At 42.2% G+C, this 15,359-nt stretch overlaps 6 protein-coding genes across 7 annotated transcripts in view; 2 read left to right on the plus strand and 4 right to left on the minus strand.

Annotated features, from left to right (window-relative positions):
• The window catches only part of LOC126562035 (putative uncharacterized protein DDB_G0271606), a 50,100-nt gene extending 40,001 nt beyond the window's left edge, over window positions 1-10,099 (plus strand). For both annotated transcript variants that reach the window (XM_050218445.1, XM_050218447.1), the window contains exon 6: window positions 9,621-10,099. In XM_050218445.1, coding sequence (XP_050074402.1) covers window positions 9,621-10,058 — 438 coding nt within the window. In that variant the 3' untranslated portion in view covers window positions 10,059-10,099. The remainder of the gene's footprint in view (window positions 1-9,620) is intronic.
• Window positions 1-15,359, minus strand: part of LOC126563200 (uncharacterized) — a 143,380-nt gene that overhangs the window by 18,244 nt on the left and 109,777 nt on the right. The window lies entirely within an intron of this gene.
• Window positions 2,817-3,567, minus strand: LOC126563264 (uncharacterized). Its single transcript, XM_050219895.1, has 4 exons — window positions 3,423-3,567; window positions 3,245-3,336; window positions 2,988-3,117; window positions 2,817-2,905 (listed from the first exon to the last, which is right to left on the minus strand). The coding sequence occupies exons 1-4, from the start codon at window positions 3,565-3,567 to the stop codon at window positions 2,817-2,819; spliced, it is 456 nt and encodes a 151-aa protein (XP_050075852.1).
• LOC126563142 (uncharacterized) lies at window positions 6,649-7,437 on the minus strand. The gene is made up of 4 exons (XM_050219767.1): window positions 7,281-7,437; window positions 7,115-7,206; window positions 6,867-7,011; window positions 6,649-6,782 (listed from the first exon to the last, which is right to left on the minus strand). The coding sequence occupies exons 1-4, from the start codon at window positions 7,435-7,437 to the stop codon at window positions 6,652-6,654; spliced, it is 525 nt and encodes a 174-aa protein (XP_050075724.1). The 3' UTR covers window positions 6,649-6,651.
• On the minus strand, window positions 8,012-8,758 carry LOC126563193 (uncharacterized). The gene is made up of 4 exons (XM_050219819.1): window positions 8,572-8,758; window positions 8,415-8,506; window positions 8,217-8,337; window positions 8,012-8,133 (listed from the first exon to the last, which is right to left on the minus strand). Exons 1-4 carry the CDS (start codon window positions 8,717-8,719, stop codon window positions 8,021-8,023), a joined length of 474 nt encoding a protein of 157 aa, XP_050075776.1. The 5' UTR covers window positions 8,720-8,758; the 3' UTR covers window positions 8,012-8,020.
• Window positions 14,097-14,535, plus strand: LOC126563322 (anaphase-promoting complex subunit 15B). Its single transcript, XM_050219955.1, has 2 exons — window positions 14,097-14,316; window positions 14,384-14,535. Exons 1-2 carry the CDS (start codon window positions 14,100-14,102, stop codon window positions 14,533-14,535), a joined length of 369 nt encoding a protein of 122 aa, XP_050075912.1. The 5' UTR covers window positions 14,097-14,099.

Raw genomic sequence — 15,359 nt, forward strand, 5'->3', positions numbered from 1 at the left:
AAACATGACCGGTTTGCGTTTAGAGTAGAGTGGGGCCATTTGGACCACGTTGTGTGCTATGCTCGAACATGTTCGAAATAGCTCCGTGTGTCTGAACCTAAGTCTGATCGGATGCCTTAACAGTTTAACATTTCATATAAACAAATGTCGAGCCCCGTAGGTTTATTTTCATCTGGACTGTTTATCAACGTTCTGGTCAAGGGACATTTCAACCTTCTTCCGTTGTCTCGTGATGCTAGTAAATGCTCCAGATTCTTAAAAAGCGATCTCAAAGCGAGAAATTTTGATTGTAAAATCTCCTGTGGCCCGTGGCCTTTAGAATGTAAAGTTGGTTGCCTGATAAAAAGAAATAGTCTGGCAAGTTTCCAGTCGAGTAAAATCTAGCAAAAGTTTTATCACCCGACTTCACAGAAACATTATTGATTACTTTCTGTACTACGAATCGTTCGATGTAACTGTCCGAGCCCCACAGTACCTTAAACCGAGCAACGAACACTGGCACCACCACAAACACACAAAGGTTGGAATCATGTTTGGATCCAACCCGTACGTCGCCCCACAAATGTGTCGGTGCATCATCATTCCTCCCACCACATGCTGATCGAACGTCGCGTGGTTGTGCGCTTGAACGTGTAGTTCCCCAGTGTGTGGCTTCTTCTAATGCTAATTCTGAAGCTCCCTACCATCGCCACCCGGCCAGTATTGTGGGACTCCCCCCTTTTCGCCCTTATTTCAGCACATGCAGCCAACGGTGTAGGGAAAGGTCCAACAACAACTGGGTCATTAGTCGATAGAAGTGTGGTAACTTCAAGCAATCAATTCTTTCTCCTTGTGTGGACGGGAACTCTTGTGATTGATGTTGGAAAAGAGGAAGAGGTCACCTACAAACACACACGTGTTACATTCTCATCATTTGTGAGGTGCATTATTCATCACTTAATTGTCCTTTTTTTTGTACAAATTTCCCGTTCGTATCGATCGAGCAAATGATGAAATTTTTAAAACATTAACGCCTCACTTGCGTTGTTTTCTAAGCGAACTTGTAAAATGCATCTCTGGTTCTCTCATGCGCGCGCGCACACACGCACACATTTGTTCATTCAAATCATCCCTTCCTTAAGCTCGCATGGGCAAGCATTCAAACGTGCTCGATCTTATGTTGTTGCGAGACATCACACCACCACCACCACTACAAACGTTGCCCACGATCGTATGCATTCTGTTGGTGTTTGGATTACCGGCTTTTTACTTCCCGAAGGGTTGATGGCAGTGTGTTTTTCATATTGAGGCGAAGTTTAACTGTGTGTGCCGCGGCTATGCACATCTTTCTTGGGTGCAAGAAGGTGCAGATGTGTTTTAAAAACTCTACTGCATCTTCCGATTGGTTATGCTGCGCGCACAATAGCGCCCTCTATGAACAAATCAATGAAACCCGATCTGTTGCACTCTGACCGACCGTTTACAAAAGAAAAATTATATTTATAAAATTAAATAATTTATAAAATACCTCCCGAGGCTTGTTAGTGCATTAAGACTGCGATCTTCGGATTGATGGTGGCTCTTCGAGATTGCAAATCGACAGCTTCTTGGAGGGTTGTTGCGGAACGATTGTTAAGTATTTATGAAGGATCTGTCAATGGCACCAGCCCGTTTGAACCTCATTGAAAAAGTTAGAAAATTCTGAATTCTCTTGCTCTACTATAATTAACTATCCAACCGCAAGAGGTTTTGGTCTGCCATTTATACTAGCTTCATCGAATTTTTGGTTTATCCATAACGGAATAGTTAGTCGTGCGTGGGCAGGTCGACCAGAATGCAAGCTTTTAGTTTACATAAAGCAGTTGTTCTTCTCGATCGTATCAATCCGATCGCAGTATGAAGTACAGCAATGTTGTTCTTTTTTGTTTACAATTCCTCCATCATTCCTCGCTTGAGGCCTGCTTAGATAAGCATTAAAACGAACACTATCTTATGCTATCCACGATCGGTCGTATAGCGATATTTGTCCGCGGTCTTACTTTGTCTACAATGAAATTTTATACATCTTTATTGAACCTTCTGTTTTGGTTTACATACAAGAGCGATCCACACACGTTCTTACCAAAACAATTCTCTTTGTGAAACGCCATTTACTTTGCTTTTGAATGATTTAGAACAATCTGTGTAAGTATTATTTTTTGGATTTTTTTCCCCTGTAAATTTGTATTTGTCCAAATGTTTCATGCAACAAATGGCTTGTGGCTTGAATAGTAGAAAATTGATCTCTTCACTCCGTAGCCCATTAAGGCGTTTTTTTCTTCTCTGCATAACTAAGCTATATTTTCATTTGTTAGTAAAAAATAATACTAACCATTAGCGCTGAACGAATTCATTATTATAGTTGATTAGGTTATCGTGGCTTGCAAGCGTCCCTTCAACGTTGTTAAAATCCATCAAACCCGTACGAAGGTGTACGTGAATAAAAAGTGCTCCTTGATGATAAGGCAGCTGGCAGCCGCATTGTGGACGCATTGATTTGAATGGAATTTCGTTTCGTTGCTGCTTTTGTGCTTGAAGAATGATATGTTTTTTCCCCTCTGTTCGGGATTAGATTTTTTGCTTAAACCTCGCTTCCAACAACAATCGTGCGAGGCGCGCGATAAGCTGTGGCGTGGTGTATGCGTCATCGGAAGTGTAGAACCGGAGCATTATTAAACGCATTGCGTATTTCGTTGGGCTAGGCTCGGGATCGCTTGCTTTCCGGATTCTCTTAGCTTCTAAAATGGAAACTTTAAAGCTATACCTCTGAATGTAACACGATCGCACACATCCGGGCACTAAGCACTAAATCCATCCTGTGATCGCAGGGACTCCGAGTTGACTTTACGCAGTTGAAGTGTAACCAACAAAAAGTAGCCGCTAATCGCTAATGCGGGAGAATCCGAGGGTGAACCAAGAAGGTTAACAAATTTTGTCCACCCGATTCCAATGACTAATTATTCACTTACCAAGCCCGATCAGCACTACACACGCGTTGACAAACTGTAGCTGAAGTATCGCACCAAGAAATCCGATGAACTGCAGCGTGATGGAAATGGCCAAAATGCCGATAAACAGTGTGAGGCACCATCGCTGACGCTGGTCCATTGTTGGTGGTAGAAGGGAAACCAAAACATTACGATTGAATGCAATTGAACCGTGTGAACCGATGAGATTCACTCACACTGCACACACTCTGTGACTATCACAAGACGTTTCTACTTACCTTGAGGAAACCAACCCAGTACACGATTGTGATGAGTGTGTGCACAATACCGACCACGAGTAGGAACTCCTTTGCTTTAGCGATGAATTGCACTGAAAGCAGGCACCGGCAAACAAGATGCGTCGTGTTAGTTACCACCATCAAACACCAGAAAGATGGTCACCTCCTCCATACGTACAGTCCTCCGGAAGCTGCTCGGCCTTAACGTTCCAGGCGGCAGCAAGCAGCAGAGTGCAGATCGTATCCAACGTCATAATTGCACCGACGAAGTATGCATGCGTTCGGATGTTGTTGGTAAAATTCAAATATGTTGGCAGTGCCATTTTTGCGGTTCTACAAGGTTTAGCGCGCTTCGTACCGGATCTGTTGGATGCTAGCTGTCAACTGTTGGAACTGATGGTGCCCACCCTTAACGACAAACAAAGCTCTCGCGTTTCGCTGAAGCTGTGCGCGATTGTTGTACTTTCGGTGTCTCTCAATACACAGCGATCTCACCACCACTACCACCAGTGCTGCTGCTGCAAAATATGGCGTCGTCAACGCAGAACATAAAAAAAACCAACCGAATTTTCTTACGCTACCCTTTAACATTATGCTTTTGTTGCTGTTTACGTTTCTGATTTCTCTAATTTGTAAACATTCTCGATGTGCACAGTATTGCACTCTCTATATCGATGGCCCTTTGACCGTTAACGTTGGTACCGCATGCTTCGATGTTAATCATATAAAATAACGCGCCCTCTAGTGACGGGAGCAAGAAGCTGTGTGTGCGTGAGCGTAACTTGACGCCTAAAACGGTGAAATCGGGGTGGAATGTTTTGCAAAACGATGCGACTTCAAGACGCATCCAACGGTATGCTGGACGCCAGGAACGGACCAGAAATGACCGAGTTATCGCCGATTTTCCACGGAAATGATGTTGTTTTCCACAATAACTCTTGGGGGAGTGGAGGGATCGGGTTGAGGTGTTCGGCAAAAAGATGTGTGGCTTCAAGGCGCATTCAACGGTATGCCGGACGACAGGAACGGACCAGGAATGACCGAGTTATCGCCGAATTTCCACGGGAATGCTGAAGTTTTCCGCAATAACTTGACGGGGGGTTGAGGGATCGGGTTGGGGTGTTCGGCAAAAAGACGCGCGGCCTCAATACGCATCCAACGGTATGCCGGACGCCAGGGACGAACCAGTAATGATGGTGTTGCCGCTGATTTTCCACGGGAATGTTGCTGGCCGAATTTTCCGGGAGTTTGTGAAAAATTCCCCTGAATTTTCCTTCAGAAACCTTGTAGAGGTCTTTTTGAAACATATTTTTGGAAAGAAACAAAAATGGGACTGAATAACTTTAAAGTTGGAAAACATTCTTAAATGGCACGGAAAAATATTTGTCATGACGGAAAGAAAATAATTTTCGGACCACTTTTAAAATTTCCATTTGCTACCTCCTCGAATTCATGCTCTCCTGTTACTCCTGGTCGAATTTTGCCGCATCGAAATCCGCAAAAATCTGGCACAAAAATCCGGCCAGGAGCGACTGATAGTAACAGGAGAACATGACTTCGAGGAGATAGCTCGGGCCGACCAAAAAATTGCAAATCCAGTTTTAATTTTCGAAATCCAAGTTAAAGTTGAGTTCGAAATTTTAACTTTGGAATTCAACTTTTAATTTTGACTCGAGATTTTAAAACTGGTTTTGTATTTTAAGTTTGAATTTGGACTTTTTGGTCCGGCACAAGCTACCTCCTCGAAGTCATGTTCTCCTGTTATTATCAGTCGCTTCTGGTCGGATTTTTGTGCCAAAATTGGTCGGTTTTCGATGCGGCAAAATTCGACCAGGAGTAACAGGAGACCATGAATTCGAGGAGGTAGCAAATGGAAATTTTAAAAGTGGTCCGAAAATTATTTTCTTTCCGTCGTGACAAATATTTTTCCGTCCCTTTTTAAGTTGGTCTTTCAATTTTAAGCTTTTCTGTCTCATTTTTATTTCTTTCTTGAAATATCGTTTTACAAGACCTCCAAAACATGGTTTTTAATATTAAAGGGTATTTTAAAGGAGATTTTCCAAAACAAAGGGTGGAGGGGGGGAATTCTGCCAGCAGCATTCCCGTGGAAAATCGGCGATAACTCATTCACTCTTGGTCCGATCCTGGAGTCCAGCATACCGTTGGATGCGTCTTGCGGCCGTGCATCTTTTTCGTGCCGAACACCTCAACTCGATCCCTCCACCCCCTGCCCAGTTATTGTGGAAAACAACAGCATTCCCGTGGAAAATCGACGATAACTCGCTCAGCTATGGTCCGATCCTGTCGTCCGGCATACCGTTGGATGCGTCTTAAAGCCACACATCTTTTTGCCGAACATTCCAACCCGATCCCTCCACTCCCCGACGAGTTATTGAGGAAAACAACAGCTTTCTGTGGAAAATTGACGATAACTCCGTCATTCCTGGTCCGATCCTGTCGTCCAGCATATCGTTGGATGCGTCTTGAAGCCACACATCTTTTTGCCCAACACTTCAACTCGATCCCTCCACCCCCTGCCCAGTTATTGTGGAAAACAACAGCATTCCCGTGGAAAATCGACGATAACTCGTTCAGCTATGGTTCGATCCTGTCGTCCGGCATGCCGTAGGATGCGTCTTGAGGCCGCGCATCTTTTTGCCGAACACCTCAACCCGATCCCTCCTCCCTCTTCTGTCGAGTTATTGCACAAAAACTCTTTTCGCAGTTTTTCCTCAAAGACGCATCCAACGGTATGCTGATTGATTCGGACCAAAATTGAGCGAATTGTCGCTGATTTTCCACGGGAATTTTCGGGGAGATTTTCTGAAATTTCCCTTTAGTTCCCTTTAGTACCAAAAACCTCGTTGTTTAGGTTTTTAAAATATATTTAAAGAAAGAAATAAAAATGTATAAAGCGGCCCGATAAGCAATTTCGAATATAGCTTCTCTTATCGTTGCCAATAATCATACTTCTACTAATCTTAACTTTAGTTAGTAACTGGTATGGAACGTGTTCCATTTAGCTAATATTGAAAAAAAAAACAGACTTAATAAAAGTAATTTCGCGACGCGTTTCTTTTATTATTAAAGTCCATTATTTGTCTGACAAAATTTGCTTCCAACAGATCGCATCTGATCTCGACAGCTTGAGTGAGAGCAAGATAGGTGGGGCAATGTAGTTTTAGGTTGAATTCGGTTTAAGTAATACAACCTGTCTTAAGCACTAATACTATTTTTGCCCGTGTTCGCTGCAATCTAATTGTTTTGAATATTTCTAGAGAGTGTTTTTCTTTAGTTCATCAAAGCATTTTAAGCTTAAACAATACACTAAACGACGGTAGCATAAATATGCCTCGTGATACTGATTCATACACACAAATACACACCGAGAAACACGTGGACGTACATCACATTTCCATATGCTCGGTGCTACTGCTTAAGCTTCGATATCCGCGCAAACGTTCCTCCTGCATGCGTCGGCTTAGCTGCAGATCCCGGAAGAGACAGAACACTGTCAGAAACATGTAGCCAAACACGACTGCAGATCGAATGGAAGAAAAAAGAAAGGCAGTCAGTTAATGGAAAACTTTTCAACGATTCAATACTGATTATTAGGATGTACCGATTTCGAACACCGTGCCCACCGTTCTACCCTGAAACATTTCCGGCTTGTCACTGTTGAGGGTGGTGGCCATTTCCGTTGCAACATAGCCCATAAAATCCAACAGCAGTAGAATGCCGAACGGGATGATGTAGTACTCATTAACCTAAAACAAACCCAAAGAAAGATGACGTCGGTTTCATTGTGTGTGTGTGTGTTTTTTTTTTTTTTGTTTGTGATCGATCTTCTTCCCCTGATCACTCTCTTACACGAATGATTCCGATGAAGTACGCAATAACTACCAGCAGTACAATCGCCACAAAGATCATGTCTATCGTCGCGTATCGGTAGTATAAGGACACTGCAGAGAGAAAGGAAAATACTGTATAAAGTTACCGTGCCCTTGGAGACACTCTGTAAGAGGCACACACTCACACTGATCGGGAACTTTCCGGAAGTCTTCAAACTTTATCTGAAGGTAAGCGGAAGCCATAATGGAGGAGATGGCATTGACCAGCACCAGTAGTCCCACCACCACGCCATGAAACCGTGGGCTCCAAAACCATCCACAGCAACTGCGTCCTTTGGCCATTGAATTTCGTTTGATTCACTTTCCGTACGATTGTTCTGCCTCCGTCTGGTACAACACGGTTCACTCAACTGTCGCGCGATTCTTCATCTCACAGAACACAAGCGTACCATGATAATGAGAGCCACACGGATCGGTAGCCGACATTCCTTATCGGTTCGGGATTTCGACTCCCTTTTTTTTTTCAGCACCATTCCCGTCTCAAGATTATATACACGATTGGGAATCGGAATTGGGATCATTCTTGCGGCATTTGCCCAGGAGGTTTTGTTTGTAAAATTTTTCGTAACATGGCATGGACTCGGACAATGTCAGCCGCTTACGTAAAGAGGGTTAAGACTGCATTTTTTGTTTGCTGTTGTTATAACAGTCCTCCTAATCTTCTCATAAAACTAAAGTGTTTTTACACTACTACACTTCATCAGCAAAAACTATCACTAAAGCCCCACCCCCCCCCCCCCCCCCCAGCTTTCCCTGTATCACAACGAATGATCAACTTCCTGTCCATTTTTTGATAGCGCAAGTACTTCAAGTACCGCGATGCTGCACGCGTACATAAAACACATTAACCACTAACCAAAAAGCTTCACAAACACATCGTTTTGTTAAACTCATCCGACCGGTTAGTGCCTTCCTTGGGTTGAAGTTGGAAAAATTTGTACAATCCAATTAGCGTGACAAACACGTACAGAAAGAGAGCTGTAAGGAAGAACATGGTTGATGTAAGTGATCGCGAAGATCGTGACACGCTTACTGTTGCTAAAAACTACTACCAAACCTACCTGTTGTTACTAGCCACACCTGATAGGGAAGCGCAGAACCGTTGCGTGTGTTCGAGATCAGATACACTATCCAGTCGAACACGATCGATATCATGAAGGGTATCAGACAGAAGCGGTTTTCCTAAGGAAGACAGACAGAAGAAAGGAATTAGATCTGATTTGAAGATAGAATGATGCATTGCCATCCAAAGAAATTACCTTTCGGATGCCGTAGAAGAGAACACCGATCGTGGTTAGGTGTACAAAATCGCCGACAAAATCGAACCAACCATAGTCGATCAGATCCTGAACTGTAGAAGGCAGCAAAAGCGCTTTTAGAATCACTCCAAATTTGTATTCCCCTTTTTTTACTTACGATCGGTCGGAATGGTGTCCACATCGTGCCGGTTTCGGTAGATCAACTTTAGCGTGACAGAACTGATGAGAACCGTGATGGTTAGCAGGGCCGAAAACACCACGATCAAATACCCGTGGAACTTGATGTTGACGCAGAGACTCATCATGTGATGTACGATCCTACCCCTAGCAGCATCAGAAGGATACTGTGCCGGCAAGATCACCTGCACGACGTTTCCACCAACGGAAGAGCACCTAAAAAGGAATTCCTTTAAATGGGAATTCCAAGGCAGCGTTCGGGTCTCTCGACTCGGTTGTAAAGTAATCATCCTGATCATCCGGACGAAGAAGAACAACAAGTCAATGTTCAAAAGCAGAGCAAGGACACCGCAACGTTTCCCGGCGGGTGGTGTTCGAGGAAGCAACACGAGACGCGCCATTGTGAGCCAAACCAGCTGTTCTTTGAGCCTTGATGTGTTTTGAAGATCATTCATGGCTTCATCCCAACTTTACATGCTTAAAATGCAAGGCACATCTACCTGCCTTCAGGCATGCTTCCAAACACATGCATACGCTGTTCAGAATCAAGATTGAAGAAGAAGCGAGAAAGCTTAAAAAACAGACGATCCTTAATTTCCCAAAGGAGGGAACGCTTTAAAAAAGAATCCGCAGAAAGGGATTGGCTTTTTTTTACAGCTGTCGCCGTTCGTCTTTACTTTGGGTTTGGAAGGAGGAGGAAAAAAAACGATTGTTTTACTTTAAATAAAATTGCTAAATAGTTTTACCGAACCAATCGATTGGATATCGGCAAGGATAGTCATGTGGGAAAACCCCACACGAGCAGGAACGACGTTTGCTGGAGAAATGCTTGAATGACAGTGCTTAAATGTGATCGTTGGACACAAAATCCCAACGCATTTCATGTGCTTCTGAATCATAAAATCAATCCCCTCGAGGGTGATGGAATGCCAACCTTCCTTTTACTGCTCTCGGATGTGTCCTTAGTCCTGTCTCTTCTAATGCATAATTTATTTACCCGCTTCTCTTCTTCTCTTTTGCTCCCCCTAGCTTCCACCAGTGACGCAGCTTCAGCAGCAAGTTCAACCCACCCAACAACAACAGCCAATGCCGGCGGGAATCTCGAACGTTTCGTCGTCCGTAGCGGCCTCACTAGCGTCCGCCTCGGTTGCAGTTGCATCCGCCAGCGGTGGTACGGGCGGTGGCACGAGTAGTGCCGTCGGTGGTCCACTCTCCATGTCCTCTGCCAGCGAGCCCCGCTTCCCACCTGCCATCGCCGTGCAGCGTTTGGCGCCCCAGGTCCAGCGGCAGTTACGCGAAACGCAGGAACTGATAAAGGATTCGTGCGTGCAGCTGTACGGTTCGGCGTACGGCACCGGACCCGGCCCACCGACGACGGTACTGCCAACCGGGACCGGTTCGGTTCTGGCACGGGCCACGGCCCGCCGGCCAACGCTCGAGACTCAGTATTCGCAGGAACTATCGTGATATCTAGACAAGTAGTGAAACATTTCCTATAAACGACGACGACGGCGGCAGCGGTGGTGCAGCGGATAGCGAGATATGAGATGAGGGAGGGAAAAAGCGTCAATGCCGATACCAACCAAAATCCGATCCACTGTGTTCCCGGGTCCAGGCTTGCTGGTCTGCCAAGAGCGCTCTTCCGGAGTAAGAGTGATTTAAGTTTGTTCTTTTTTTGTGATAGAATTCATCCTCTCTCCTATTCAGAGCATCTTCAAAAGGCTGCTTGAGTATGTTTGATGTTCCTGACCTTGGTTTTATGTTAAGTCCTACAACAACACACTACAAAAAAAAGGCAGCGAATTCATTTGGCAACTTCAAACTTTCGTTATACTAATGAAGGTCAAAGGACGAATTTTTCCTGTTCTCCTGCAGCTTCACAGTCCATTCCGACACAGCTGACTTTGGTGTCCGTTCGAGCCAATGTACATATTAACTTAAACTCTTACTAAACGAACAACAAATTTTGGCACGAATTTTTTTCCCCAAAATTTTGTGCGCCTGATGCACACGTCCTCGTGCTGTTGATGCTGCCATACAACTATGTTTGCGAAGACACACCGGACACCCTAACCAGCCAACCAACCTCCCCATCAATCGGCGTGTACACTAAACTCTAGAGTACAGAGGATAAGAGGACACAACAGTAGGATAAACAAAGAAATGCCCAAAACACACAAATACAGCACAGGAAACACATTCGGCAAACATTCAAATTTGAATATGAAGTCACTATATTAAATAGACGAGTAACAAACCACTGTACAACGGACAAAAAAGACCCGGACATACGTGTAGCCACGGGAGCATTGGTCCTCTAGGCTTTCGGTCTTGTTTCTTCCCACCTTTCCCACACACACACACACACACATACACACACATAGAAACATACACAAACACATTCGCAATTAGATTAGCATCAGGATAAATCGTCACAATATTAGTTGAAATTTAGAGAGAAGACTAACAAAAAAAAGGCTCATGGCGCAAAGCAGCAAAAAAGCAGAAGGATGGCTTCATAAAATTTGCATCCTCGCAGAATAAGAAAAGTGAAAGAGGTTTGAAAAAAAAAACAATGGTGAAAAACTGAAAACTGTGAAAGAGAAACACTGGGGATTACAAAAAAAAAAAAAAAACATGAGCTAGGAGTGGAGAAAGAGAAAGAGAGAAAATTCAACTTAGCTAGCATTATCTGTTTATTTTCTTCTTTTATTTATATGAACAACACACACACACATGTGGTAAGGATAAGTCTTTTTTACGCAAGTAAAAAGTGCAAGAAAAGTAAAAAAACAAGCCAAAAACAAATAGAAGAAAACGAGAGTAAATCATGTAACAAATAGCACTAACAATGATACAAGCGTGTTAGAAGGACAAAAAAGTGGAAGAAAACATTATAGCTCATAAAGCAAACACAAAAAAAAACTGCAATTGAAAAGATAATATAAAGCAACACATTAGAGAAGAGGCGCGATAGACATGTAGAAACAAGCGTATTGTGTGGATTGGTTTTGTGCCTCGAAAATGGATGCAGTTTTGAAGATTTATTTGCTTTTGTTACTTTATACATTCAGTTAGCTTCTTTTCTCCAAAGGAAGATTAATTATGAAAATTTTATTTATAACCAAAAAGTTTGAATTTATATTTCTTAATGTTTTTTTTTTGTTAATTTTGGCATGAAAAGGAAGGAAAACGGAGAACGATTACAAAAAGTAAAACAGGAATTAGCAGATTAATGAAACGTGGAGAAAGATTATATTGAAAAAAAAAAAAACAGATGAGCCACGCATTCAGTAGCTAATATATTGTGAAGCAACCTTTTCTCTTTTAAAGTTTTACTTGTTGACAACAAATGCTGATGATGTGATGATTTAAAAAAAGCGAAGGAAGAAACAAATATTTCAAATTGGGAGACAGCAACAACAAAAATCGACATTGCACTATAAATATATACAGAATTGCGACTTTCACGATGATCCTTGCACATCACAACATCACACTGATAAGGTTACTTAAAGCAGAAAGAAGAAAAAAGCATATAGGCGGTATGTGAGTGCGTGTGTGTGTGTGTGTGTACTTTATACAAAAGAAAAAGAAAATTAATACACGGATATGATGACGTCAAACACGAGATTTCGATTCTAAAGGCTTTTGTCTCACCCTGTCCGTGGTGGTGAGATGAAATTAAGCCAACGGTGTCTAACATTAAACGAGTTAATGGATTTAGTAGCAGCAAACACACAAAGTGGTGATCAACGTGGCTTGCAGGCCGTGATTGACGAAGAGCGAATTTTAAGATTTATCTTTTCAATTTTGGGCTAATAAAGTGCATACAGGAGCCAGCAGAAATTCGTTACACCATTAGAAAAATTTTCTATCTCTCAGTTAAAGAGTTTCGTGAGCAGCAACGTAGAAAACTGACAGAAAAAGGTGATTTACTACAGCTGATTAACTAGCAATAGGAACGCTAGGGTGCAGAGTGGTCGGTAAAATGTGGTGCGAATCAAAAGAAGCTCCAAAATAGAATTAAAACTGACTGTAACGTGTTTCCGTTTGCTAATTCGTGAACGCAATTGCGAAAGTTCTGTTTCTCATTGTACCGTATGGGGTATACTTCACTGTATCGAAGTAACGAACCGGCAGCTTGTCGTTTGGTTCTTATCTAGGGTGATGTTTTTTGCACTGCATCACCTGCATCATGGTGCCCTTCGATTAATTTCCCTTCTAGTCTTTGATGATTCATAGGGTATAAGCTACGCACTACCGTCTTCATCTTCTAACCACAGTGTCAATGTGTTTCTTGAACGTAACAAAAAAAAAAAACGGATGCAATCCCAACACATACACACCCACAAATACATTAATTTTATGGATAGTAAAAGCGAGAAACCAAAACAAAAAACAGAACCTTTAGTGTATAAGATGTTCAGTGTAAACCAAAAAGATGAAAATAGTATTCACGCAAAAGAACAAGAGGGAGTGAGAGAAAGAAAAAAATACACAAATTAAAGTAAATTCCCATTTTGACAAAGTCGTCGAACCATTCTACTAAGTGCACGTGAAACAAAAAGAGAAGTAGAAACAAGCAAAACCCAAAAAGAGTCATAAAGATTTAAGGGAAAGAAAATAAAAGAAGAAAAGAGCAAGAGTGTAACCATGCCAACTAAGCCGGTTAAAGTAAAAGGAAAAAGGGAAGAAAAAAAAGAGAAACAAATTCATCATTGTAATGAACAGAATATGTAAGGTATTGGAGAAAGCGAATGGAGAACAAGCACGAGCGAACAGACGATCGTATGTTCGTGTATGTTTTTGTTCTGTTTTTATTATTTTTTTTTTCTAATGAAATCCGACTATGTACAAAGCCGTGAAGAAAATCGATAGAGAAAAGTAATTGAAAAATTATATAAAATTCAATAATAAAAAGGGAAAAAACTGAATAACAATGTATGGATGGTATTTTGGTGTTGCTTTGTAAATTTGTATGTTTTTCTTGATGTTTCAAAAAAAAATCTGATTTATTTGAATTGCAGGATCAGAAGTAGCCCTGTCTGTGCCACCTGCGTTCAGCGTTATAGTAACCTTGGCAATAGCTGTCAAATTGCACGAAAGACTCACAGTGGTCACGCTCTTTCCAGCGCGTAAACATTATTCCCAAGACAGAAATTTTTATGATTCTATTGTGTGAAGACATTCAACAAAGAATTGTTCGTAAATTGAGCTTGCATTACAAATTGTTAATATTCTAACAAAAGGAAGTGGTATATAAATTTCCACCAGAAACGCACCTGTCAAATCGGTCCTCGGTTTTCCTTCGTCGATAGGTAAACAAAATTTTGTATCACAACAAAGCCGCATTGAATAGCGAATTGTTGCTGACCACAAAGCGTGCTGTAATTGTAAGTAAAATCGTTCATATTGCTTATCGCGGTCGTTTGATTGAAGTTTGTAAATATTAAATTGAATTTTTCCAGCAAATCGCCTAACCGGAGCAGTCGGTACCAAAACACAATGATTCCTTTTTATCCTTCCTTAAAACCATCACCGGCGTACAAGTTCTGGTTCTCTGTCGACGAATCGTACGATGACGATGCGGAAGTAAATGCGATGGAAACGGAGCACACGGAATGGTTGAACCGGATCAATCTCATCGGGCTGGAGCTTACGCCGATTGGCAAAAGTTCCAACGAGCAGCACATGGAAAATATGGACACGGAAGATGAGGATGGTAAGTTTGTTGATGCCGTTCCCTTGGTGTGCGTTGTTGAAATAACGAATGATAACACCGATTGTAGCAAACGACGAGAGCGACGATTCAGACAACTCGGACGATGACGATGACGATATGGATGATTTGAACAATACGCGTGGAAATCTTCCGGATGAAATCACTGCCGTGACGGGAGGCTACATGGGAGACGATCTTCAACCATCTGATACGCTGTAGAAGGGGCAGCATATTACGAGTTTTTCTGTGTCTCACTCTCTGTTTAATCATTGTATGAAGCTTGCATTAAGTTGTATTAAGAATTCTGTGCGATGATGGCAGTGTCATGAGGGAAGCTAAAGACTATCTATTTGTTAATACACCAATTACTGTAAGACACATAAGGTCAGTGAAGATAATAAGAATAAGTTCCATAAATGTTATATCCAGTAGTTTACGGGGATTCTTTGGTAGAAAAGGCTCCGAAATCTGTACAAATGAGTGACGGAAGACCAACTCCTGCGATCTAGAAAACACACTGGTATGTTCGGTAATCTTTCATACATCCAGACAGAAGTCAATCCAGAAGGAGACGATGGTTGGAGTAGGTGATAAGGATGCCGAATGCATGGCCCACAACGAAGCTGCCCCATCTAGCACATTGGCTGAATCACAAGGAGTCGAACCAGGCGGAACTCAAATTGCCAACATAGCCATTATTGCATAGATGCACTGTTCTCGAAAGGAGTTTATATATTGTGATATTATCACGAGCTGCCAAAAGGACACAATCTCCATTTCGTTTGTACTCCTGTGTACCGTCTATTACTCTTTATTTATCGATTATGTATTAAGATTCTATACACTAGGGTAAGTGTTACATTCAAGAAAAAGAAAAAGTAAGAAAAATGTAGCGCATACTAATCTGCTGTTGGCAAAAACGGCGAAGAAGAAAACTTATATATAAAGTCCACACACCTCTTCACATATAATACACAAGGGACACACGATGCGTCTTGATCCGCGCGAAAACCTTCGCAAATAAAACCATTTTTCTGTGTATG

Source organism: Anopheles maculipalpis, chromosome 3RL (assembly GCF_943734695.1).
Source record: "Anopheles maculipalpis chromosome 3RL, idAnoMacuDA_375_x, whole genome shotgun sequence".
In the NCBI taxonomy this organism is placed as follows: domain Eukaryota; kingdom Metazoa; phylum Arthropoda; class Insecta; order Diptera; family Culicidae; genus Anopheles; species Anopheles maculipalpis.